Genomic DNA, 22,446 nt, shown 5'->3' on the forward strand with positions numbered 1-22,446 from the left:
AGGTAGGGGACCATCTGGATCACCGGCAGGGCTGCTGGCAGGATCACTGGCTGCTGGACAGGACTAGGCAGTGACCCCCTCCTTGGCTTTCTTTTTCTTTGAACGGCCAAAGGGACGTGTGGCCGACTGCAGAGAAGCGGTGGGGGACCCGACTAGCTCCGGGCTGGAGGAGTCGGACTGGGTGTCCCACGACTCCCTCTGTCCATGCCGTCCACGGAGACTGCGGGTGAGGCGGTGGCGTGCTGAGGCCTTGGGCCATCCCGATTCTCAGTCTAGCTAACGAGATCCATGAAGGCCAGGGACTTCAGCATCTGCATCTCCGACCGGGAGAGCGGCTCTGTGAGGCAAGACAGACTATGGTGAGTACATACAATGAACCGACAAGGGACAAAGGGGCACTAAGACAATATAAAGGGAAACGCTAACTAGGGATGATCACATAGGGAGGGTGGCGGCCAGGTGAAGGGAAATAAACACTAATGGGACGAACGGAAAAACAAGGAGGCGGATCGAAGGACGCAACACCGGAGGATGCCTGGCAAAAAGTCAAAACCAAGGGCATGTGTCTCCACACAAAACATAATAAACACAAAAGGCATGATACTGTTACGACCCTGAACTTTCACAGAGCTCGGAAACTACTGACAAGAACAGGATCATGACAGTATTTAGCACAGAAATTCTACGTAATACGTCCGACTCGTTTTTTGGTTGACCGTGTTAAGCATGAGAAGACAGCATGTTTAATACTGTTATGAAGTTAAAATGCAAGACACACTGTTGCACCACCCCTTTAAGAAACGCTATCGGTAGAGACATTTTGTATTGTGCTTATACATTACTTATATATGAGAAGTTCAGAAATTTGTTCGTTTAAGTGAGCATTTTTCATCAGGGTCCTTTTACTTTCAGCAATACCAGATATTCCAGACGGGTCGAAGTGTGGTATTTGGGTCAAAACTATTTGAGTAACGTATGTATTTATAAAATAATATAAAAACAGTTTTGTTAGAATAAATTAATTTAGTTATCATTTTATGTGGTCTTCATGAAACCCATGAACTGAGAAGAATTTGATGAAATACTCTCGCTAACAAAGTATTACTTCATAAAAAAGCTTTACTTTCAAGACAATAACATTTCTTATTCTCTTTTACTACATTGCTTTAAAGAGTCTCTTTTTATTTGCATCTTATCTTTCCTAACCTATTTAAGACTTACATATTACAACTTTTTGTGCCGTTACAGGTGTCTCCAGTTTTCTTATTTATGTGGAAGAAAACCTGCTTCTTTATTGTACATGCACGTGGTTTATGGATAAAAGAGGCAGGGTAGTTGAAAATTATCTTTCAAATTAATTCACATTTTCAGACTGACAACAGTGGGATTTTTATAATGCGTTCTTTTCATGCATACAAAAAGAAGGCAAAAATTGTAGTCATGAATTCTGACTGAGATTCAAGCAACTGCAGAATGAGTTTTTAGTTATTTGAATGAACATTTTACACGTGCAAACAAGGTCATGTTATGGTGAATATGATTGTGTAATAATTGTTATCAGTGAGGAAATTTTATGAGACTATAAACCATCCATCGGCCATCATCCATCAAATAGTGCAGCATGTTTCAGTTTGAGACAATATTACTAAGTTCTTATTACATTTGATAATAGAAACACATCATAATGATTGTTATCTCATGCCATTACACTTTATCAGGTTTTATAGACATGTTTTTATCATGAAATACAAAATAAATAAAGTCAGTTCGGCAATCAAAGTGTGTTTTTTTATTGTTTGCAATGGACGTCTTTTTAAAAGGCTTTACTGAGCTCTTGGTGTTTTTTTCCGATGGCTGAAAGTATAGACGTCTTTGTAAACAGAAGTACTTCTGGTTTCCTTTTATTTGTTTGTTATCAGTGTTTTTTAAATCTTACTTCTTGAATCTTAAAGACATTTCTTTAACAATTGAAATATTATTTTGGTGTCGTCACTGTCAAATCACAGAAGAGCAGGGGAAACACATACCAATGCCCACACACTACTTGTCCAACGATTAATATATATATATTTTTTTCTTTGGTTGCTAGACTAAAACTATTAGGCACTCATAAGAAATCATAAAATGTATAATAAATGTAGCATAACCCTGCTGTCGTTCTGACTTTCTGAAACGAACAAAATATCTCGATATCCAATTTCATTTATACTGTTTACAACCAAGATAACCATCAGGAAGTCCCAAAGGCAGATGTCATTCCTTTTATCAGTTCCATTTGTTTAGGTTTATTATGTGATAAGCTTGAAGAAAGAGAAATGTCCTTCTGTCACCAGGGTGCACTCACTGTAAAAAAGGCTTTTTTAGGAAGTGCATTGATTATTTTATTTATGGATGTTTTTTTAATGTTCATTCTGACTTCATCTGACCAGAAACAGATTCAAAATATGTTATTATACCAAGCCAGTAGAAAGGGTTATACCAAGACAATGTAAAATGTCTGCTTCACAAGATTATGTCATTATGTTATTTTGCCTTGTGATAGAGACCAATGGAGACCCATTTATGAAGACTTGACAAACAGCTTGTAAAATAACAAAAACAATATGAAATAAGATAAATATAGAAACATCTTCAAAAGTTAGAAAATGCATATTTGAGTATGAAAGTGAATTGACATCATATCATAGAAACGTGTTATGGATTAAACACATATGTACTTCATTCATCTCTCAGATAATACATGGTTTACAGGAAATCACATGCCTGTAAATTCATCATGTTCATCCCAGTAATCCATTACTTTTCCTATAAGAAGGAAGTATAATCATTAGAAAAATAATATTATGATACCAATAAAGACATAAAGCAATGACAGCACGCATAACAAAAATCTAAATTAGAAGTACTTTCGTTTTCTGCGAACATTTCTTCAAATTTTAACAACAAAACATACAAACATGCACATTTAGTATACAAATTCTGGCAAATGAACTAAAAATCTTTGTCGTAATAACAAATATAGCATATACAAGCCACTGAACTTTAGTGATAAAAGCAAGCGAGGAAATAAAAGGCTCGCTAAAGAAAAAACAATGACAGCACACCAAAATGAGAAAGACACAGAAAATGGTTTATGTGGATTTCTGTTTCCCAGAATGCTTTGTATGAGGCTGTCATTTTAAAATTTTCTTCTGTAACGATAAAGACGTTTAATGTTAATTTATCTTTGAACAAACTGTCGCCAATAAATTAGATAAATGTAAATCTGTAAGTTTCTGGCAACTAGCTGCATAACTACTGCAGAAATGTTTACAGTGTACCAGGGGCGTCACTAGGCCCTTTTTAGGGGGGCTTTTTTACCCCCTAAACTTCTGCCCAGCCCCCCTAAAAATTATTTGATTAATTAATTTGTGATCGCTTCAGTCCCCTTTAAAAACTAATTTGTAACGGCGGCGCGCTGTGTCAAGTTTCGGCTCCTCCCCTGATCTGAGTCTGCATGGATTCAGTGCGTTTTTCAATCCTCAGGGGCGCCGAGCAGAGAGAACATCAAAGAGTACAAGGTGTGTGTGCGTGCGTGTGTGTGTGTGTTGGTATTTGTGATTTAGCAGGACATTTCATATGAATACACGCCACATTATGAGGACATTTGGTATTATGAGGACATGGCCGGTGTCCTCATAATTCGGGCAATGTAGAAGTGATCCTACAGCTAGGGGGAGCTTAAATCCAAAATTTCTCCAAATGTCTTTATAATTCACATTGACCTGAATTTGTGTATGACGTGTGTATCGGAAGTGCTCCCCTGTAGGCCGGACTCGGTATCGCGCCACCTCATTAATTATTAATGCCTGTGTATGAAATCGCGGCTTCTGATTGGTTTACCGCTAGATGTCCTCATAATTTCGGGATTCGTCAAATCACCGCGTTGACAACGAGTATTGAAAGATATTGAAAAAGATAAAGTTTTAGATACAGAATAATAGCCATTATCTGCTACATTCACCAAGTTATAAATAAAAAACACTGTGCATGTGACCCAAGCCGTTCCTGCTGTGGATGTCTCGACGACTACACGCTTATCACTCATCATCGCCGACAAGGTAAGACAGAAGATAAGCGCTACATTTTAAACTACTATTGTTAATAAGACGATTGTAAAATCAAAGAGTATGAACAGTTAATCAAGTAAGCTTCGGTGTAACATAGCAGGAGGTCTGATAATTATTTTTAGTCTTTAATAAACTGTTCAACAAATCGTCAGCTTTATTCCTACAAGTCCGAAAAAGATACATACTAATTAAACAGTTGTGGTGTGCTAGAGTATTTCGGGTGAAAAAAAGTACTTCTGGCCTATAAAGTAACTCATCACGTTATTGTCGGTTTGAGATTACATTATTTTGCAAAATGTTGTAATAGTGCGTCACTGCTTTAGCTGTTACATGAAGATGAATCTAATCTGCATACAACTGTAACAATTCTTTATGCAACATTGTAGAAAGGCAAAAGATTTTGTAACTGTAACTGAAATGTTGTAATTTTACTTAGACCACATTATAGCTCTTATAGATGAATGTTTCTTAAGGTTTCTGCAGATATTTCAGCTTAATAATCATACGTAACGATGTCTTTCAAATCATTTAGTTCAGTATTACTCAGTATTGAAGATATAAAGGACCTGTTTCAACAGAATGTTAAATATATTACGTAGGATTTATGTAGAAAACAGTAAATCACAAAAAAACGATTTGCTGTGTTTTTTCTGGACCTTTGCAGAAAATGTCAGGAATAAGGCCCAAGAGAGCTAAAAAAAAACCAGAAGACGAGGCCGTCTTTTATGCATCAATCTGTAAAGATAAGGGTGGATTTGTTGCAAAATACATAAATTCATTCAAAGGTAAGTAACTAAGACCTATGTTTAAGTCAGGGATCTCCAACACCTTTTTTTGGAACTTTTCTCTAATCAGACTAATTCTCCGTTAGGTCGGGGAGTGTTTACCTCTTCTCACTTCAACAAAGGCGATTTTCTTATTGAATATCGAGGAGAGGTCATAAATAAAGAAGAAAATGAAAGAAGACTTCAACTTTATGACAATTCACTCGAAGTGTTTATATTTGAGTTCCGTTTTAATGGAAAACAACTATGGTATGTATATGGATTTATTCGATTCCTAATGTAAATATTGCAAATGAACAAAGATGTAAGTCAATCAGAAACTAGTGACTTCTATGTACTTATTGTGTTACTATGAAGTTCTGGTCCTGATTGGTTGAGCCGAGTTCGAATCCCTTCTTAAGCCCATGAAGAAAGTGGGATACAAGTGCATTTTATAATAGCTACAGTTTTAATGACCCTTAACTGTTATAAAATGCACTGTAACCCACTGCGTCACAGGGTTATTGCTTTATAACACCCTAAGGTACAGTAGCATTATCTTTTTGCTGTTTCAGGGTTGATGCTGCCAAAGAAGATGACTCTTTAGGGCGTCTTGTTAATGATGACCACCTGAACCCCAACAGCAAAATGAAAATCATAACCGTGGACAAAAAGCCCCATTTGTGTCTATTTGCTATAAAGGACATTAGTCCTGGGGAGGAAATACGATATAACTATGGGGATTCTGATTGGCCATGGAGACACCAAGTATTTACACATAATTTTAACAGATACATATTTCTTAAATTTTATTTTGCTAATTATTCAAACAAAGTTTCAATTATGTAGAGAAATTAACATGCTAATACTACACAGGTAACTTCAGAGACTGTTGAACCTGCCTCACTCGTCTGTGGAGATGGGGATAAAACACAGACGGTAAGTATTTTGTGAAGTAAATGAATGCTGTGTCTAATGGTTTTATTCCATTTGTACTTGTTCGTTCACAAAGGTTTCTGTTAAAACTGTTGGTCAGTCATATAGAGATGTTAATGTGCCAATACTTTATTTTTAATCTACACAGGTAACTTCAGAGACTGTTAAACCTGCCTCACTCGTCTGTGGAGATGGGGATAAAACACAGACGGTAAGTATTTTGTGAAGTGAATGAATGCTGTGTCTAATGGTTTTATTCCATTTGTACTTGTTCGTTCACAAAGGTTTCTGTTAAAACTGGACAGTCATATAGAGATGTTAATGTGCCAATACTTTATTTTTAATCTACACAGGTAACTTCAGAGACTGTTAAACCTGCCTCACTCGTCTGTGGAGATGGGGATAAAACACAGACGGTAAGTATTTTGTGAAGTGAATGAATGCTGTGTCTAATGGTTTTATTCCATTTGTACTTGTTCGTTCACAAAGGTTTCTGTTAAAACTGTTGGTCAGTCATATAGAGATGTTAATGTGCCAATACTTTATTTTTAATCTACACAGGTAACTTCAGAGACTGTAAAACCTGCCTCACTCGTCTGTGGAGATGGGGATAAAACACAGACGGTAAGTATTTTGTGAAGTAAATGAATGCTGTGTCTAATGGTTTTATTCCATTTGTACTTGTTCGTTCACAAAGGTTTCTGTTAAAACTGTTGGTCAGTCATATAGAGATGTTAATGTGCCAATACTTTATTTTTAATCTACACAGGTAACTTCAGAGACTGTTAAACCTGCCTCACTCGTCTGTGGAGATGGGGATAAAACACAGACGGTAAGTATTTTGTGAAGTAAATGAATGCTGTGTCTAATGGTTTTATTCCATTTGTACTTGTTCGTTCACAAAGGTTTCTGTTAAAACTGTTGGTCAGTCATATAGAGATGTTAATGTGCCAATACTTTATTTTTAATCTACACAGGTAACTTCAGAGACTGTAAAACCTGCCTCACTCGTCTGTGGAGATGGGGATAAAACACAGACGGTAAGTATTTTGTGAAGTAAATGAATGCTGTGTCTAATGGTTTTATTCCATTTGTACTTGTTCGTTCACAAAGGTTTCTGTTAAAACTGTTGGTCAGTCATATAGAGATGTTAATGTGCCAATACTTTATTTTTAATCTACACAGGTAACTTCAGAGACTGTAAAACCTGCCTCACTCGTCTGTGGAGATGGGGATAAAACACAGACGGTAAGTATTTTGTGAAGTGAATGAATGCTGTGTCTTATGGTTTTATTCCATTTGTACTTGTTCGTTCACAAAGGTTTCTGTTAAAACTGTTGGTCAGTCATATAGAGATGTTAATGTGCCAATACTTTATTTTTAATCTACACAGGTAACTTCAGAGACTGTTAAACCTGCCTCACTCGTCTGTGGAGATGGGGATAAAACACAGACGGTAAGTATTTTGTGAAGTGAATGAATGCTGTGTCTAATGGTTTTATTCCATTTGTACTTGTTCGTTCACAAAGGTTTCTGTTAAAACTGTTGGTCAGTCATATAGAGATGTTAATGTGCCAATACTTTATTTTTAATCTACACAGGTAACTTCAGAGACTGTTAAACCTGCCTCACTCGTCTGTGGAGATGGGGATAAAACACAGACGGTAAGTATTTTGTGAAGTAAATGAATGCTGTGTCTAATGGTTTTATTCCATTTGTACTTGTTCGTTCACAAAGGTTTCTGTTAAAACTGGACAGTCATATAGAGATGTTAATGTGCCAATACTTTATTTTTAATCTACACAGGTAACTTCAGAGACTGTAAAACCTGCCTCACTCGTCTGTGGAGATGGGGATAAAACACAGACGGTAAGTATTTTGTGAATTAAATGAATGCTGTGTCTTATGGTTTTATTCCATTTGTACTTGTTCGTTCACAAAGGTTTCTGTTAAAACTGTTGGTCAGTCATATAGAGATGTTAATGTGCCAATACTTTATTTTTAATCTACACAGGTAACTTCAGAGACTGTTAAACCTGCCTCACTCGTCTGTGGAGATGGGGATAAAACACAGACGGTAAGTATTTTGTGAAGTGAATGAATGCTGTGTCTAATGGTTTTATTCCATTTGTACTTGTTCGTTCACAAAGGTTTCTGTTAAAACTGGACAGTCATATAGAGATGTTAATGTGCCAATACTTTATTTTTAATCTACACAGGTAACTTCAGAGACTGTTAAACCTGCCTCACTCGTCTGTGGAGATGGGGATAAAACACAGACGGTAAGTATTTTGTGAAGTGAATGAATGCTGTGTCTAATGGTTTTATTCCATTTGTACTTGTTCGTTCACAAAGGTTTCTGTTAAAACTGGACAGTCATATAGAGATGTTAATGTGCCAATACTTTATTTTTAATCTACACAGGTAACTTCAGAGACTGTTAAACCTGCCTCACTCGTCTGTGGAGATGGGGATAAAACACAGACGGTAAGTATTTTGTGAAGTGAATGAATGCTGTGTCTAATGGTTTTATTCCATTTGTACTTGTTCGTTCACAAAGGTTTCTGTTAAAACTGGACAGTCATATAGAGATGTTAATGTGCCAATACTTTATTTTTAATCTACACAGGTAACTTCAGAGACTGTAAAACCTGCCTCACTCGTCTGTGGAGATGGGGATAAAACACAGACGGTAAGTATTTTGTGAAGTGAATGAATGCTGTGTCTAATGGTTTTATTCCATTTGTACTTGTTCGTTCACAAAGGTTTCTGTTAAAACTGTTGGTCAGTCATATAGAGATGTTAATGTGCCAATACTTTATTTTTAATCTACACAGGTAACTTCAGAGACTGTTAAACCTGCCTCACTCGTCTGTGGAGATGGGGATAAAACACAGACGGTAAGTATTTTGTGAAGTAAATGAATGCTGTGTCTAATGGTTTTATTCCATTTGTACTTGTTCGTTCACAAAGGTTTCTGTTAAAACTGGACAGTCATATAGAGATGTTAATGTGCCAATACTTTATTTTTAATCTACACAGGTAACTTCAGAGACTGTTAAACCTGCCTCACTCGTCTGTGGAGATGGGGATAAAACACAGACGGTAAGTATTTTGTGAAGTGAATGAATGCTGTGTCTTATGGTTTTATTCCATTTGTACTTGTTCGTTCACAAAGGTTTCTGTTAAAACTGTTGGTCAGTCATATAGAGATGTTAATGTGCCAATACTTTATTTTTAATCTACACAGGTAACTTCAGAGACTGTAAAACCTGCCTCACTCGTCTGTGGAGATGGGGATAAAACACAGACGGTAAGTATTTTGTGAAGTAAATGAATGCTGTGTCTAATGGTTTTATTCCATTTGTACTTGTTCGTTCACAAAGGTTTCTGTTAAAACTGTTGGTCAGTCATATAGAGATGTTAATGTGCCAATACTTTATTTTTAATCTACACAGGTAACTTCAGAGACTGTTAAACCTGCCTCACTCGTCTGTGGAGATGGGGATAAAACACAGACGGTAAGTATTTTGTGAAGTGAATGAATGCTGTGTCTTATGGTTTTATTCCATTTGTACTTGTTCGTTCACAAAGGTTTCTGTTAAAACTGTTGGTCAGTCATATAGAGATGTTAATGTGCCAATACTTTATTTTTAATCTACACAGGTAACTTCAGAGACTGTAAAACCTGCCTCACTCGTCTGTGGAGATGGGGATAAAACACAGACGGTAAGTATTTTGTGAAGTGAATGAATGCTGTGTCTTATGGTTTTATTCCATTTGTACTTGTTCGTTCACAAAGGTTTCTGTTAAAACTGTTGGTCAGTCATATAGAGATGTTAATGTGCCAATACTTTATTTTTAATCTACACAGGTAACTTCAGAGACTGTAAAACCTGCCTCACTCGTCTGTGGAGATGGGGATAAAACACAGACGGTAAGTATTTTGTGAAGTGAATGAATGCTGTGTCTAATGGTTTTATTCCATTTGTACTTGTTCGTTCACAAAGGTTTCTGTTAAAACTGTTGGTCAGTCATATAGAGATGTTAATGTGCCAATACTTTATTTTTAATCTACACAGGTAACTTCAGAGACTGTAAAACCTGCCTCACTCGTCTGTGGAGATGGGGATAAAACACAGACGGTAAGTATTTTGTGAAGTAAATGAATGCTGTGTCTAATGGTTTTATTCCATTTGTACTTGTTCGTTCACAAAGGTTTCTGTTAAAACTGGACAGTCATATAGAGATGTTAATGTGCCAATACTTTATTTTTAATCTACACAGGTAACTTCAGAGACTGTTAAACCTGCCTCACTCGTCTGTGGAGATGGGGATAAAACACAGACGGTAAGTATTTTGTGAAGTGAATGAATGCTGTGTCTTATGGTTTTATTCCATTTGTACTTGTTCGTTCACAAAGGTTTCTGTTAAAACTGTTGGTCAGTCATATAGAGATGTTAATGTGCCAATACTTTATTTTTAATCTACACAGGTAACTTCAGAGACTGTAAAACCTGCCTCACTCGTCTGTGGAGATGGGGATAAAACACAGACGGTAAGTATTTTGTGAAGTAAATGAATGCTGTGTCTAATGGTTTTATTCCATTTGTACTTGTTCGTTCACAAAGGTTTCTGTTAAAACTGTTGGTCAGTCATATAGAGATGTTAATGTGCCAATACTTTATTTTTAATCTACACAGGTAACTTCAGAGACTGTAAAACCTGCCTCACTCGTCTGTGGAGATGGGGATAAAACACAGACGGTAAGTATTTTGTGAAGTGAATGAATGCTGTGTCTTATGGTTTTATTCCATTTGTACTTGTTCGTTCACAAAGGTTTCTGTTAAAACTGTTGGTCAGTCATATAGAGATGTTAATGTGCCAATACTTTATTTTTAATCTACACAGGTAACTTCAGAGACTGTAAAACCTGCCTCACTCGTCTGTGGAGATGGGGATAAAACACAGACGGTAAGTATTTTGTGAAGTAAATGAATGCTGTGTCTAATGGTTTTATTCCATTTGTACTTGTTCGTTCACAAAGGTTTCTGTTAAAACTGTTGGTCAGTCATATAGAGATGTTAATGTGCCAATACTTTATTTTTAATCTACACAGGTAACTTCAGAGACTGTTAAACCTGCCTCACTCGTCTGTGGAGATGGGGATAAAACACAGACGGTAAGTATTTTGTGAAGTAAATGAATGCTGTGTCTAATGGTTTTATTTGGGTTGTGTTGTGTGTCCTCATTTTTACTGTTGATGTCGTGTTGTGGGGGGTGGGGTGAAGATCCATGTTTCTGTTTCTACAGTCAGATTGGGCTTTGGGTTGTGTTGTGTCTCCTCATATTTACTGTTGATGTTGTGTTGTGGGGGGTGGGTGAAGATCCATGTTTCTGTTTCTACAGTCAGATTGGGCTTTGGGTTGTGTTGTGTCTCCTCATATTTACTGTTGATGTCGTGTTGTGGGGGGTGGGGTGAAGATCCATGTTTCTGTTTCTACAGTCAGATTGGGCTTTGGGTTGTGTTGTGTGTCCTCATATTTACTGTTGATGTCGTGTTGTGGGGGGTGGGGTGAAGATCCATGTTTCTGTTTCTACAGTCAGATTGGGCTTTGGGTTGTGTTGTGTGTCCTCATATTTACTGTTGATGTCGTGTTGTGGGGGGTGGGGTGAAGATCCATGTTTCTGTTTCTACAGTCAGATTGGGCTTTGGGTTGTGTTGTGTGTCCTCATATTTACTGTTGATGTTGTGTTGTGGGGGTGGGGTGAAGATCCATGTTTCTGTTTCTACAGTCAGATTGGGCTTTGGGTTGTGTTGTGTGTCCTCATATTTACTGTTGATGTTGTGTTGTGGGGGGTGGGGTGAAGATCCATGTTTCTGTTTCTACAGTCAGATTGGGCTTTGGGTTGTGTTGTGTGTCCTCATATTTACTGTTGATGTTGTGTTGTGGGGGTGGGGTGAAGATCCATGTTTCTGTTTCTACAGTCAGATTGGGCTTTGGGTTGTGTTGTGTCTCCTCATATTTACTGTTGATGTTGTGTTGTGGGGGTGGGGTGAAGATCCATGTTTCTGTTTCTACAGTCAGATTGGGCTTTGGGTTGTGTTGTGTGTCCTCATATTTACTGTTGATGTTGTGTTGTGGGGGTGGGGTGAAGATCCATGTTTCTGTTTCTACAGTCAGATTGGGCTTTGGGTTGTGTTGTGTGTCCTCATATTTACTGTTGATGTCGTGTTGTGGGGGGTGGGGTGAAGATCCATGTTTCTGTTACTACAGTCAGATTGGGCTTTGGGTTGTGTTGTGTGTCCTCATATTTACTGTTGATGTTGTGTTGTGGGGGTGGGGTGAAGATCCATGTTTCTGTTTCTACAGTCAGATTGGGCTTTGGGTTGTGTTGTGTGTCCTCATATTTACTGTTGATGTCGTGTTGTGGGGGGTGGGGTGAAGATCCATGTTTCTGTTTCTACAGTCAGATTGGGCTTTGGGTTGTGTTGTGTGTCCTCATATTTACTGTTGATGTTGTGTTGTGGGGGTGGGGTGAAGATCCATGTTTCTGTTTCTACAGTCAGATTGGGCTTTGGGTTGTGTTGTGTCTCCTCATATTTACTGTTGATGTCGTGTTGTGGGGGGTGGGGTGAAGATCCATGTTTCTGTTTCTACAGTCAGATTGGGCTTTGGGTTGTGTTGTGTGTCCTCATATTTACTGTTGATGTCGTGTTGTGGGGGGTGGGGTGAAGATCCATGTTTCTGTTTCTACAGTCAGATTGGGCTTTGGGTTGTGTTGTGTCTCCTCATATTTACTGTTGATGTCGTGTTGTGGGGGGTGGGGTGAAGATCCATGTTTCTGTTACTACAGTCAGATTGGGCTTTGGGTTGTGTTGTGTCTCCTCATATTTACTGTTGATGTCGTGTTGTGGGGGGTGGGGTGAAGATCCATGTTTCTGTTACTACAGTCAGATTGGGCTTTGGGTTGTGTTGTGTCTCCTCATATTTACTGTTGATGTTGTGTTGTGGGGGGTGGGGTGAAGATCCATGTTTCTGTTTCTACAGTCAGATTGGGCTTTGGGTTGTGTTGTGTGTCCTCATATTTACTGTTGATGTTGTGTTGTGGGGGGTGGGTGAAGATCCATGTTTCTGTTACTACAGTCAGATTGGGCTTTGGGTTGTGTTGTGTGTCCTCATATTTACTGTTGATGTCGTGTTGTGGGGGGTGGGGTGAAGATCGATGTTTCTGTTTCTACAGTCAGATTGGGCTTTGGGTTGTGTTGTGTGTCCTCATATTTACTGTTGATGTCGTGTTGTGGGGGGTGGGGTGAAGATCCATGTTTCTGTTTCTACAGTCAGATTGGGCTTTGGGTTGTGTTGTGTGTCCTCATATTTACTGTTGATGTCGTGTTGTGGGGGGTGGGGTGAAGATCCATGTTTCTGTTTCTACAGTCAGATTGGGCTTTGGGTTGTGTTGTGTTTCCTTATTTTTACTGTTAATGTCGTGTTGTGCGGTGTAGGTTGAAGTCAGACTGGGCCATTACTATTTACTGGTCTATATTGCATAATGTTTTTGATAAGATCCACATTGTAGATGCATGAAAAGTTTTCCAACAATTTTTCTTTCATGCCTTAAAGTGCAATTCTTTAGTAATACACAGTGGTTAAATTGGGCTGGTGTCTTCAGGTTCGGAGCCCCGGCACATAGGCTGATTATCTAAAAGCTTTGTATACTCACCCCTTTAAAAATCCACTAGAGAGCCCCACCACATAACAAATCCTAATTTCACCGCTGGTAATACAAACATTTTATACATACATTTTTATCTTGATATTATTATATTTAATTAATTTAACCCCCAACCCTGCAGTTAAACTCCTAACATCTATTTTAGATGGGATGATAAGATTATTTTGTATTTAATTTTTTATTATATAAATTTACCTATATTTATTTTTGTTGCAGATTTGCAAACATGAAATAATTTCTTCCGTCGTGTCAAGTTTGAATAAATGTGCCCGCTGTACTGGGCCCTATTCTTCTTTTAAGTGGATTGGTGTGAAGTGTAAGAGTAAGTAATATGTTTTGACTCGTAAATGGTACTGCAATTTGTATGCCAATGTGTTACCAGTATCTATTAATTTCTTCATTTCTAAAAAAAATCAAAATTTTGGTAGAAACCATTAAATTCAGAGCAAATCTCAGTAACCAACCTAAATTTATTATTGTGTCTAGTCTGTTCATGTTTCTGGCATAAATCCTGCTACAACCAGACTGAAACGCCCAACCCCGACTCAGAAAAATCAGTAAGTGTTTTCTATGAAATTATATTATATATTATAAAGAATGGTATAGAATAGTTCACTAATAATTAAAAAAAGTATATTTAACATTTTGGAAATGTCTATATTTGATATATTCTTTATATATATTTTTTCTATTACAGAATTCTGATGAATTATTTAGTGATAACTCTGATGAGGACTATATTCCCAGTGGTATTTCAAATGATTCAGAATCTGAAAGGTTCTCTTCAGATTCCGCTAAACAACAGGCTAAACCAATCTCCATCATAGACAGCCAAGAAACATTTGTACTTAAAGGGGCTGAGGATACTACGGAATTTGAGGAAGTGGCTGAGGATACTACAGAATGTGGGGAAGGTCAATCTGTACCGTCCACAGACATATCAACTTCAATAAAAAAGAATTTCTGTTTCATTTGTGAAAAACCCCAATCAAAATTCACAAGACACCTAAAAGTTCACGAAAAAACAAATGCGGAAGTTGCTAGGGCTTTGGCTTTGCCAAAACATTCCAAGCAACGTAAAAAACTACTGGAGAACCTAAGAAATAAGGGAAATTATGAACACAATGCAAGTGTTTTAGCTGGTGGATCTGGGCAATTAAAAATCAAACGCAAACCGAAGAAAAATTACAATCCAACTGATTATGTGAGTTGTGTATATTGCCATTCAATGCTCCTACGCAGAGATCTATGGAGACATGTACGAAACTGTCCTTCTAAGCCAGCGGATCAGGAACAACCAGGAAGAAATAGGGTACTGGCTTTAGCAACAATGTCTGATTCAGTTCTCTGTCAGCAGATGTCACAGGATGTTTGGAAACTCCTAACACCAATGAAAGATGATGACATCTCTGCTGCAGTGAGAAGTGATTTCTCTATCCTACAGCTGGCACAGTCATTTTTAAATAAACATGGTCAAGATCCGTCTAAATATGATTACATTAGACAGAAGCTCAGAGAGGTTGGAAGACTTCTTTTGATCATGCGAAAGCAATCTTCATTGCATACGATTGAGGATGCTGTTAAGCCTGCAAATTTTGGGATGGTTATACAGGCTGTCAAAACAGTATCTGGGTATGATGCAGCAAAACACACTTATCGCACTCCAAGCCTTGCTCTTAAGCTGGGTCACTCTTTGAACAAGATATGTGACATCATACACTGTAGAGCGTTAATGGCTGAAGACGATGCAAGGATTAAGTCAACCCAGACTTTCAAAAAGTTGTGTAATTCTAAGTGGCCGGAACTTGTGTCTCATGGAGCCTTAACCACTTTACACGAAGGACATTTTAATAAACCATCCACCCTGCCGTTTACTGAAGATGTTCAGCGTCTTCATCAACATCTTGAAACAGTCGCTGAATTAGCTTCTGGGAACTTGAAGACGACCGCATCACCACAAGTATATGGAGAACTGTGCAGATCAACTCTTGCCAAAATTATAATCTTCAATCGAAGGCGTGGAGGAGAAGTTGCAAGGATGCAGCTTAAAAGTTTCCTGGAGAGGGACACAACTCCTCTTCACAAAGATGTCGCGGTTGGGCTCACAAAATTTGAGCAGAAACTTTGTGCCCATTTTAGTCGAGTGGAAATTAGGGGTAAAAAAGGGCGTAAGGTAGCAGTGCTGCTATGCCCTGATGTGGTGGAAGCTTTAAGACTCCTCATCAGCAGAAGACAAGAGTGTGGAGTTCCGAATGACAATGCATTTCTTTTTGCAAGACCAAAGTGTTTGACTCCGTATCGTGGACAAGACTGTCTGAGGATTTACGCAGATCAGTGTGGTGCTCAAAATCCGGAACTCCTTCGGTCAACACAATTACGCAAGCATGTTGCAACATTGTCGCAGGTCCTTAACCTCAAAAACCATGAGTTGGATCAAGTCGCGGACTTCTTAGGCCATGATATTCGTGTCCACAGAGAATATTACAGACTTCCAGAGGCTACAACCCAGCTGGCCAAAATATCTAAGCTTCTGCTTGCCATGGAGAAAGGTTCTCTTACAAGTCTTCAAGGCAAAACACTAGAAGAGATTGACATTGAAGGTAAGTCTATTGAAGTTGTTACAAATTAGATTTTACATTAGTGTATGGTTTACAGTATATTTTAGTGTTCCTAAGCTAAGTTTCACACAGAGTGTATATCTTTACCGAAATAATCCTTATCAGATTTCAGAATTGTCATTCTGTGTTCATTTTATTTGCTTCTAACATTTGCTATGCTTTTTTTATTTTTAGAAAACATAGACTTAACTGACTCAAATTCAAGTGATGACAGTGATGCTGGGGAGACAGATCCACTGACACAAAGTGAAATTGGTAAAAGTGCATAAACATACATTTGGCAAATCATTAAAGTCAACCTAAAGTCAAGTTATCCATATGATGCATCACAAGCTGTATATGTATATGTATATATATATATATATATATATATATATAGAAAGAGTTTGGTTCCAAAATGAGATAACTCTGTTTTTAAACTTTTTCAAAATTCATGTTCATGTATGGTAACATGTTTTTATTGTGTTATTTAGCTGTATTTTTTGAGTTAAGGCTTCAGTCGAAATAAACAAACCGTGCATTTCAATTACTATAAATCAAACTTTTGAAAAAGTTTAAAAACTGAGTTATTACATTTTGGAACCAAATTCTTTATATATATATATATATATATATATATATATATATATATATAGGTCAATATTTTTGACACTCATTTCATAAAGTGAAACCCAGGGTTCATTCAACATAGTCAAATATTTCAAGCCGTTATTTCTTGAAGTTTTGATGATTATGGCTTATAGATAATGAAAACTCAAAATTCAGTGTTTAAGAAAATTTGAATATTACATGAGCTCAATAAAAAAAATTGTTTTAAACGGAATGTCAACAGAAGATAACTATTAGCCTAGTTGGGAGATTAAGGAGATGAGATCGAGACATCATTGTGTTAACTCTAGTCTTTTCTTGTATAGAAATGACCATGTGACACCAAAACCTTAATTGTAAACTATATCATTCATACCACAGGACTGAAGAGAGTTAGGCGACCTGTTGAGGATTCTCCAGGCACCTCAAATGGTATGGGCATCTATCTCATTTAACTAGCATGTCCAACAAGGTTTGATATTTCTCATTTTGAGAATATTGGGTGGTTGAAAGTAGATGATCGAGTCTCTCAGATTCACCTGTGCATGGTACATAGGACTGTACATGGAGTTGTCCCCAAATATTTCATTAATTATCTTTGGGGGAGTAGCTGTGAACATCTCTCACTCTATTGAGGCAGCTCTACTGATTTTGTACCTCCAAGAGTTAAGAGTAATTTAGGTAAAGAGTCCTACTTGTTTGTAGCAACAAGCCTGAGGAACAGGTTGCCAGGAAATCTAAAAATGACCAGACGTTTAGTGGGTTTTAAGCTGGCACTGAAAAAATGGCTCAGATGCCGATCTTAGTATTTTACAGTTCTTTCTTGACGCTTTCATTTTATATTTATATGGATGTGATGATTGATACTTGATTAGTTGCCACTTGCTATGTCCCCCCTTCCTCAGGACCTCAATGGAAATAAGCCCTAAGGCTTTATTGTGTTATCCTGACTTTGTTTTGTTTCTTTTAATGTATGATGCAAAGATGTATCGTATTTTAAACAAAATCAATCAATCAATCAATTTCATTGTGTTCATTTGCAATTTGACATTATGCAATGAAATGTAACATCAAGATGGGAAAGCTAATTCTTACAAGAATTGTATAAACTACCTTCTTATCTGCTTTCCTAATAATTATAAATAGGCCAAAACAGCCGCTCAACACTTCAGTCGAGACTAGCAATGATTCAACAAGGCTAGAATAAAGATAACTATTAGCCTAGTTGGGAGATTAAGGAGATGAGATCGAGACATCATTGTGTTAACTCTAGTCTTTTCTTGTATAGAAATGACCATGTGACACCAAAACCTTAATTGTAAACTATATCATTCATACCACAGGACTGAAGAGAGTTAGGCGACCTGTTGAGGATTCTCCAGGCACCTCAAATGGTATGGGCATCTATCTCATTTAACTAGCATGTCCAACAAGGTTTGATTCATTTCATGTAGACCAAGCAGTGCCTACTATATGTGACAGTATTGTATTATTCCTTTCATAGATGTTGAGACTGCTTTTGAAGATCCATCTCCAGGTAAGTCAAGAAGGAAGTTTTGATCTACTTATTCGTTTAAAGGCTATATAAATGTTAGTAACAGCTCAAATCAGTGACATAAAATAATCTAGATTTTAGAATTTTGAAATGCGATCTGGATCAATCTTACTTTTTCTTGATATTAATGTGATTTATACGTACACTGCTGAATGTGTTTCTGTTTTGTTTTAAGCTATAAGTGAGAAAAGCAGGAAAAAGATTGATTGCAGGAGTAGGAAACAACATGAACAAGCTGGTAAAACACACAACGAATACTTGATTAGACAATCTTTTTGATCAAAAATCTAAGTTGAAAACAGTTAATAACATTAACGGTTAAAACAGTCTAGATTAGGCTGAGACATTGTATGAAGGAATCAGAGTCAGACTTTTTATTTCATTGTGTTCATTTGCAATTTGACATTATGCAATGAAATGTAACATCAAGATGGGAAAGCTAATTCTTACAAGAATTGTATAAACTACCTTCTTATCTGCTTTCCTAATAATTATAAATAGGCCAAAACAGCCGCTCAACACTTCAGTCGAGACTAGCAATGATTCAACAAGGCTAGAATAAAGATAACTATTAGCCTAGTTGGGAGATTAAGGAGATGAGATCGAGACATCATGGTGTTAACTCTAGTCTTTTCTTGTATAGAAATGACCATGTGACACCAAAACCTTAATTGTAAACTATATCATTCATACCACAGGACTGAAGAGAGTTAGGCGACCTGTTGAGGATTCTCCAGGCACCTCAAATGGTATGGGCATCTATCTCATTTAACTAGCATGTCCAACAAGGTTTGATATTTCTCATTTTGAGAATATTGGGTGGTTGAAAGTAGATGATCGAGTCTCTCAGATTCACCTGTGCATGGTACATAGGACTGTACATGGAGTTGTCCCCAAATATTTCATTAATTATCTTTGGGGGAGTAGCTGTGAACATCTCTCACTCTATTGAGGCAGCTCTACTGATTTTGTACCTCCAAGAGTTAAGAGTAATTTAGGTAAAGAGTCCTACTTGTTTGTAGCAACAAGCCTGAGGAACAGGTTGCCAGGAAATCTAAAAATGACCAGACGTTTAGTGGGTTTTAAGCTGGCACTGAAAAAATGGCTCAGATGCCGATCTTAGTATTTTACAGTTCTTTCTTGACGCTTTCATTTTATATTTATATGGATGTGATGATTGATACTTGATTAGTTGCCACTTGCTATGTCCCCCCTTCCTCAGGACCTCAATGGAAATAAGCCCTAAGGCTTTATTGTGTTATCCTGACTTTGTTTTGTTTCTTTTAATGTATGATGCAAAGATGTATCGTATTTTAAACAAAATCAATCAATCAATCAATTTCATTGTGTTCATTTGCAATTTGACATTATGCAATGAAATGTAACATCAAGATGGGAAAGCTAATTCTTACAAGAATTGTATAAACTACCTTCTTATCTGCTTTCCTAATAATTATAAATAGGCCAAAACAGCCGCTCAACACTTCAGTCGAGACTAGCAATGATTCAACAAGGCTAGAATAAAGATAACTATTAGCCTAGTTGGGAGATTAAGGAGATGAGATCGAGACATCATTGTGTTAACTCTAGTCTTTTCTTGTATAGAAATGACCATGTGACACCAAAACCTTAATTGTAAACTATATCATTCATACCACAGGACTGAAGAGAGTTAGGCGACCTGTTGAGGATTCTCCAGGCACCTCAAATGGTATGGGCATCTATCTCATTTAACTAGCATGTCCAACAAGGTTTGATTCATTTCATGTAGACCAAGCAGTGCCTACTATATGTGACAGTATTGTATTATTCCTTTCATAGATGTTGAGACTGCTTTTGAAGATCCATCTCCAGGTAAGTCAAGAAGGAAGTTTTGATCTACTTATTCGTTTAAAGGCTATATAAATGTTAGTAACAGCTCAAATCAGTGACATAAAATAATCTAGATTTTAGAATTTTGAAATGCGATCTGGATCAATCTTACTTTTTCTTGATATTAATGTGATTTATACGTACACTGCTGAATGTGTTTCTGTTTTGTTTTAAGCTATAAGTGAGAAAAGCAGGAAAAAGATTGATTGCAGGAGTAGGAAACAACATGAACAAGCTGGTAAAACACACAACGAATACTTGATTAGACAATCTTTTTGATCAAAAATCTAAGTTGAAAACAGTTAATAACATTAACGGTTAAAACAGTCTAGATTAGGCTGAGACATTGTATGAAGGAATCAGAGTCAGACTTTTTATTTCATTGTGTTCATTTGCAATTTGACATTATGCAATGAAATGTAACATCAAGATGGGAAAGCTAATTCTTACAAGAATTGTATAAACTACCTTCTTATCTGCTTTCCTAATAATTATAAATAGGCCAAAACAGCCGCTCAACACTTCAGTCGAGACTAGCAATGATTCAACAAGGCTAGAATAAAGATAACTATTAGCCTAGTTGGGAGATTAAGGAGATGAGATCGAGACATCATGGTGTTTACTATAGGAATCTGTTTTTCTTTTTTGTAGTCGTTCTTGAAAATCCTGCTGAAAAGGATGCCAGAAGGAAACAAAAACAGCCATGGTCTCCGACTGAAATCGCAGCAGTGATGAGACATTTTAAAAGCCACATTACACAGGGAAAACTTGCCACTAAAATTGATTGCCAGCAGTGCAAAAGTTCTGAGCACCCAGCTTTGTCTAATCGCTCTTTACAAAACATAAGAGATTTTGTCAGGAATAGGGGTTTGACAATAAGAAAGAGGCAGGCACAAAATACTTAATGTGTTTTGGTCATTTTGTTTTGTTTTATATGTGCGAAGGTTATAAACTTCTGTTTACTAATATATTATGCTTTGTTCTTTAATATATTATTTAGTTTATCAAAGGTACATTTTATATTACTTTAACTCAATTCATTTGAGTGTTGTATTTTATTTTTGAAAAAGCACACATTAAACTTTGCTTCTCATTCCCAAACTTGGTGTACTGTTTTATGTTTTCATATCTTTATGTAACAAATGGCATGTTGATAAAGTCATATCATAGAAAAACCAAGTCCTTGTTTACACTCTATGAAAGGTTGTATGCTTTATTGCATTGCTATATGAGGTCAAATGTACAGACAGCTGGTTGTTATTACAAAATCAATTTTGTCAGTGTGATCAGGATGCAAACAGAACAAGAGGACTCTTGTTTCATCCTGGAGAAGTGTATTTTGTGATTTCAACTGGCTGGATGTACCATTATCCTGCTTAGTATAGATTTAAACTCCAAGAAGAAAAATAAGTTTGGAAGTTACTAACATGTAAAAGTAATTTCATAAACGTCATTATTTTGATAACATATATTAAAGTAATATTATAATAAATTGCACCAGTCAAAGTGTCTCACTTTACCGGGATAAGCCTTGTGTTAACAGTTTCAGCAGACCTAAGGATGTTGCCTTCAGTTTGTTGAACCTTACATGTCTTTATGTTAACCATTTGTCCTCATAGATCACTTATGTCCTTATAATACACTACTTTTACACTTCTGTGTTTGTGTTAAAGTGTTTGTCCTCATAGATCACTTATGTCCTTATAATACACTACTTTTACACTTCTGTGTTTGTGTTAAACCGTTTGTCCTCATAGATCACTTATGTCCTTATAATACACTACTTTTACACTTCTGTGTTTGTGTTAAAGTGTTTGTCCTCATAGATCACTTATGTCCTTATAATACACTACTTTTACACTTCTGTGTTTGTGTTAAAGTGTTTGTCCTCATAGATCACTTATGTCCTTATAATACACTACTTTTACACTTCTGTGTTTGTGTTAAAGTGTTTGTCCTCATAGATCACTTATGTCCTTATAATACACTACTTTTACACTTCTGTGTTTGTGTTAAAGTGTTTGTCCTCATAGATCACTTATGTCCTTATAATACACTACTTTTACACTTCTGTGTTTGTGTTAAACCGTTTGTCCTCATAGATCACTTATGTCCTTATAATACACTACTTTTACACTTCTGTGTTTGTGTTAAAGTGTTTGTCCTCATAGATCACTTATGTCCTTATAATACACTACTTTTACACTTCTGTGTTTGTGTTAAAGTGTTTGTCCTCATAGATCACTTATGTCCTTATAATACACTAC

The 22,446-nt window shown here is 36.8% G+C and overlaps 1 protein-coding gene across 1 annotated transcript; it reads left to right on the forward strand.

Moving 5' to 3' along the window:
* Window positions 1-288: 288 nt before the first annotated feature.
* LOC306900297 (uncharacterized protein) lies at window positions 289-17,207 on the forward strand (the record flags this gene model as incomplete). The annotated part of the gene is made up of 8 exons (XM_079467115.1): window positions 289-359; window positions 5,449-5,641; window positions 10,929-10,991; window positions 13,763-13,868; window positions 14,033-14,103; window positions 14,244-16,146; window positions 16,339-16,419; window positions 17,134-17,207. 8 exons carry the CDS (start codon window positions 289-291, stop codon window positions 17,205-17,207), a joined length of 2,562 nt encoding a protein of 853 aa, XP_079323241.1.
* Window positions 17,208-22,446: the final 5,239 nt, after the last annotated feature.

This window comes from Barbatula barbatula, assembly GCF_947034865.1.
Source record: "Barbatula barbatula genome assembly, chromosome: 11".
Taxonomy (NCBI): Eukaryota; Metazoa; Chordata; class Actinopteri; order Cypriniformes; family Nemacheilidae; genus Barbatula; species Barbatula barbatula.